This window comes from Buceros rhinoceros, unplaced genomic scaffold (assembly GCF_000710305.1).
Source record: "Buceros rhinoceros silvestris isolate BGI_N320 unplaced genomic scaffold, ASM71030v1 scaffold5573, whole genome shotgun sequence".
NCBI lineage: Eukaryota > Metazoa > Chordata > Aves > Bucerotiformes > Bucerotidae > Buceros > Buceros rhinoceros.
Window position 1 is genome coordinate 42,118 of NW_010404086.1, and position 5,301 is coordinate 47,418.

The 5,301-nt window shown below is 38.9% G+C and overlaps 1 protein-coding gene across 1 annotated transcript; it reads right to left on the reverse strand.

Annotated features, from left to right (window-relative positions):
* Positions 1-2,743: 2,743 nt before the first annotated feature.
* CXCR4 (chemokine (C-X-C motif) receptor 4) lies at positions 2,744-5,004 on the reverse strand. The gene is made up of 2 exons (XM_010133234.1): positions 4,870-5,004; positions 2,744-4,336 (listed from the first exon to the last, which is right to left on the reverse strand). Exons 1-2 carry the CDS (start codon positions 5,002-5,004, stop codon positions 3,275-3,277), a joined length of 1,197 nt encoding a protein of 398 aa, XP_010131536.1. The 3' UTR covers positions 2,744-3,274.
* Between the last annotated feature and the right edge of the window lie 297 nt (positions 5,005-5,301).

Here is a 5,301-nt window from a genome sequence, read left to right on the forward strand (position 1 = left end):
GTTTAATGTCTTTGAGAATACTTTTTACATCTTTTAAATTACCATGTAGTGTTTTTCAACTGATTTGTAACCAATACTCACCACTACTCACATTGGATTTCTGTTCAGTATCTTGAGGTACATACATAAAATTACTTGGCACAGCTATTATTTTATGCATCAAGAAAATGCAGAGACTCTGCATTGTGCATGTCTTGAAGAATATAATAATTTTGCTCTATACTAGAGAGGAACAATTTGGAAAAAGACTTGGAAAGTCTCTTCAAAAACTTTGGGAGGTTCTTGATGTATGGGGACTTGTCCAATGTATAAATTACAAAATTAGGTCTATTGACCTTGTTTCTGAATTTGCACTTTGAGAAATACTCAAAATCCCCAATACTGGGAATACTTTTGATTCACAAAGATGTAAAAAAGTCGCAGCCTCAACAAAAATCAGTTTAAAGCTGCTTTTGTTTTAAAAGGGAGGAAATTAATATTTTTTACCACCATGGTATATTTGAAATAGCTCAGCAGCTGTGAGAGAAATTTGCCCGATTCGCTGACTGACTTGGAGGTAAAAGAACTGAATTCATGATTTCTTACTGTGTTTCCTGATGAGAACTTCATTCAGTTTGCAAATATTTGCTCTGTGAACAGTATAAATATATGTTATATTAATATTTATATAGAAAGTTAGTTATTTAAAAACAAGTACATGTGGCTTTTGACTGATTTTCCTTGCTGGAGCAAAACTCCAATCATCTTGCAACTCCTTTTCAAGATGTTCTGTCCATAATTGCACTAATTCTACTGAAAACAATGGCAGTTTTATAAAACTAATGGAGGTCTCATCCGTGTGGGACACGGTTTATGTTTTAATTTCAGTAATTTATTTTCTACACAAATGCTTTCTGTGGTTTGTGTAGTGTCCTTTTAGCAGTCTTTGGCAGTATTGGGAGTTCTGAATTTATTCTGAATTTATTCTGTCTTGAACCCCCTTTCCTGCTAACTACTAACTCTCTTCTTGAGGTAACAGTTGACTGATGGAAGTGTAATGGGAATAATCTAAGTTACTACTAGAGAGCTCTAAACATTTCCTCAACAAATAAGCAGCAGTGTGTTGATAGCCAGTAAGTACTTTATAAGTGCAATTAAATCACAGTGATTGATTGGTCTGGGTGAAAATCAGAATCACTTAGAACAACACATTCTTCAGAGGGAAACCCTCACTAAATTAAGAAAACACACTAACGAACAAAACTAAAACATTAAAGAACTTCTGCTCCTATACCATGTTTTCCTCATTTCTCAACTCTGTTAATGAAGAACAACTTGATGAAAGTGAGACCTTTGTTTCCTGAGAATGTGTCTTTTCTGTTAATCTATGTTACGGATAGTGAAGATATAGATTAGCTGACTATCTAAAAGCTCATTTGCTAAAAGGGGAGCTGTTTCCTCTTCTTTGTTATCTCACTTTTCTCTCCCTGCGCCTGCCTCCAGGTTCAGGGTCTTGCACTTTTGTAGTGCTTGTTGGATTCTTCATTGAGCTCATTAAATACACTAAATTGCTGGAAAATTATTTTTTTTTCTGCCAAGTTAGTTTTGTGCTGGTTCAGCAAACTGAATCAGCTCAACGTAGAATCAGATGACTCCTACTGTCATTGCAAGGGAAAAAGAGTGCAGGATGCAGCCAAGGCTGCAGCCTCCTGACTGGAGAGGAGGGAAGTTGAAAACAGAAAGGTCTTCTATTTCTGAAATATCTAAAATAATACATGCAATTTAATGTCTTGTTTAGTGCAGTGGTACACGCTCCACAAAATCACTATGGTGCTGTCCTTGTGAAAACACTTTCTTCGGGGTAATATCATTGCAATATCCACCTTGCTTATTTCAGTTCTGTGTGACTATTTTTTCTTTGACTTCCAACTGTGAGTTATTTATATAACTGTAAAAGTTTGTTGTTGTTTTTTTTAATGTAGGAACATACAAATATTCTCAATGGCTCTGTCCTCTTGGATATTCATTACTTTTGAATGCCATCTACTAGCATGAAGATATGACTAAGAAAAATTATTGGAAATTCTCTCGTCTGGCTGATTCCTGCCAAAAATATTTTCAAGAACTGGTACACATTCTGGATTTTTAAGAATATCAAGAGTGGATTATATTATGAAAACCTGGATGTAGGCAGGATAGGGAAAGCTCCATAGGGAAAAACCACTTACTTTCCAGAGAGGAGATACACCAATAACTTTATTTCTTGTCCAAATGCCATATCAGATAGCAAAATGGCTTTGATTTGACTACTTTTGATTACTAGTCACACATGAAACTTAGAAGAACAGCAAAAGGCAGAATAAATGTAGGATGGACTTTATATAGATGGCATAAAGGTTAGTCATATGCAGTGATCTTAGTCTGACTCCTAAGAGGCTGTAAACTTTAGCAGTTGCTTAAATAGCTTTGTTTTTGTCTAAGGTATGTTGCTCTCAAAAAGATATTTGTTTAAAGTGATAGCTTAAGTCATTCTAAAGATAATGGTAACTGGAGTGAATGCATTTTTGTGAAAAAACCCAAATTACTTAGAACACATAGGTGTCAACTGAATAATCAGTATGTACTGAAACTCATTTTCCTGCTCTTCATGCAAGACCCTGTAATTTTCAAAGAAATTATTGTGCATTGAGAATTGTAAATAAAAGCATTGAGAAAAACATTTAACCAGAAATAAAAAATACCTCTCAAAGTAACTTTTTGTCATATACTTTTATTTACCTTCAACAGAAAATTTTGCAAACCATCAATTACTGAGAATGGGAATAAAAAAACAACCCTAGCATACAACAGAGGAGGCTTTGGTTATAAGTGCCATTTCTACAGCAGAGTTAAGCTATTGTAAACCAAACACCTTGTAGTAAGGGAAAAATCTCCAGCCAAATTTTAAAGAATTTAACAACCACACTGAAAACATTTACATATAAACAACAGAAATACTTTCTAAACTTCTAACAGCCACTTCACTACAATCCAGAAGTGTTTAGTTCACATATCTATACATACAAGCACTAAAATGGTTGTGAACTAACCACTTGTCCACAGGACCTGCCTAGACAGTTTGTCATCAATACAAAGTTTTTTATATAAATAAGTCAATTAAAACTTCACAGAGACTAAAAGAAACAATATAAAATTCCAACTGTAAATAAATCTGTACATTCTGGTCAGTCTTGTTTTTCTGAAATCTTGCGCAACTTTAAAGTGTCTATTTATAAAATGATGGCAAGGGGCAGCGTTAGCTGGAATGGAAACTTGAAGACTCGGACTCTGTAGAAACAGAAGAATGTCCCCCACGTTTGCTTTTTGAAAGAATCTTGAGGCTTGATCCCCGGCTAACTGATGTCAAGGCATTTTGTGCTGATGTTTTGAATTTGGCACCCAGGAAGGCATACAGAATTGGATTCAGGCAACAGTGGAAGAATGCCAGGGCTTCGGTGATGGAGATCCACTTGTGCACTATCGTCTCCAAGCTGCAACGATGTCTGATGACTCGTAGCAAGATGAATGTGTCAATGCTGATGCCAATATAATAGGGCAGCCAGCAGGCAAAGAAGGCGAGGATGAGGATGACGGTTGTCTTCAAGGCTTTGCGCTTCTGGTGGCCTTTTGAATGTGACAGCTTAGATATTATAATACAGTAGCACGTCAAGATTATTAGACCAGGCAAGACAAGTCCTACCAAGATATGCTGAAATCTGAAAGAAATCAGCCACTTGTCATGAGGGTACATGCGATCACACAGATACTTTCCTTCTACTTCACTAGTACCGGCAAAAATTATATCAGGCACTGTCAAAAGCACAGCTGGTAACCACACGCCCACATACACCACCTTCTCAGCCAACAGCTTTCGAGGTCGCTGGCTGTTGGTAGCATGGACTATTGCCAGGTAACGGTCTAAACTTATAAAGGCCAAGATCAAGACACTGCTATAGAGGTTGACTGTGTAGATGACATGAATTGCCTTACATAGAACATTCCCGAAGTACCAACTTATGGCCGCATCCACAGACCAGAATGGCAAGGTGATGACAAAAAGGAGATCAGCCACAGAGAGGTGCAGCCTGTATTTATCAGTCATGCTCCTTTGCTTCTTCTGGTAGCCCATAACAATGATAACCAATCCATTGCCAATTATTCCTGTTAGGAAGATGATTGAGTAGATCGTTGGCAAGAAGATCCGGTTGAAATCGGCATTCTCATGCTGAAAGCATGGCTCTCCATAGTCTCCATAGTCACCTGAACCAATCTCATCCGTGCCATTATCAGAAAATTCAATGATTAACCCGGAGGACAGCTAAAAAGAAAAAAAAAATGTAAGATGTATAATATATACAGCAAACAAGAACAAGTTAAAAAACTCTTTATCTTTCTCTAAGGACTCAGATCTTGAAACTGAGGACAAGGGATGAAAGATAATGACTACTTCCAGAAATATAATTGGTTCTGGACACCAGTGCTCTAATCAGATGCACACTACAAATGGAAGAGCCCAGAAGTGCTGGATGCAAGAGGTTACTCCACATAGACTATTAACCATGACATTAAACTCCTACAGCAGAGGTATATATATATAAAAATTACTTAGACAGAAATGCTGCTGCTCCAAAGTCCCTTCTCATTAACGGGATAGGGTCAAGGAGAAATAGAGACGGTACCCTTGGCTGATGTAATAAAGGATAAAATAATAGCAAAAATTCCCTGCTGAGAAGCAATTGACAGCTCCGCACACAGAGACAAGGGAAAAAAAAAACCCAAAGCTCATAAAGAAAGAAAGGGCGAGGTGATCTTAAGCAGAGGAACTCAGACTCCATGGAAGGTCATCACGACCAGCCACGTTCCCCGTCTTTGTTCCCCACCCTTGGCGGTGGCGGGCAGGCGTGAAGCTGGCTGGTGCTGGGCTGTGGCCAGACTGTGAACTAAGTACAGCAGTGCAAAAAGGAAGCGAAATTCTGGTGAAGGCATGAAAACACATCAGGAAACCACCAACGGTTTTGGCCGCCACGCTGAAACGCAATGCAGGCGGGCGAGTGCCACCTGGCTATACGCGATTCCTGCAGTTGCCATGCCCTGCAGACCAGGAGCCCCGAGCTCCACGCAGGACGGGCCCCGAGGATCCCGCAGCACCTCACACACGGGTGCGCCAGCTCCACGCGGGCATGAACTACGGATTGAAGTAGGAACTTGCCAGAGATCTCCCTAACTACTTGGTTAGTTTTGGTCCCTAACTACTCTGAAACCCCCCTGGCAGAAGAGTGGGCT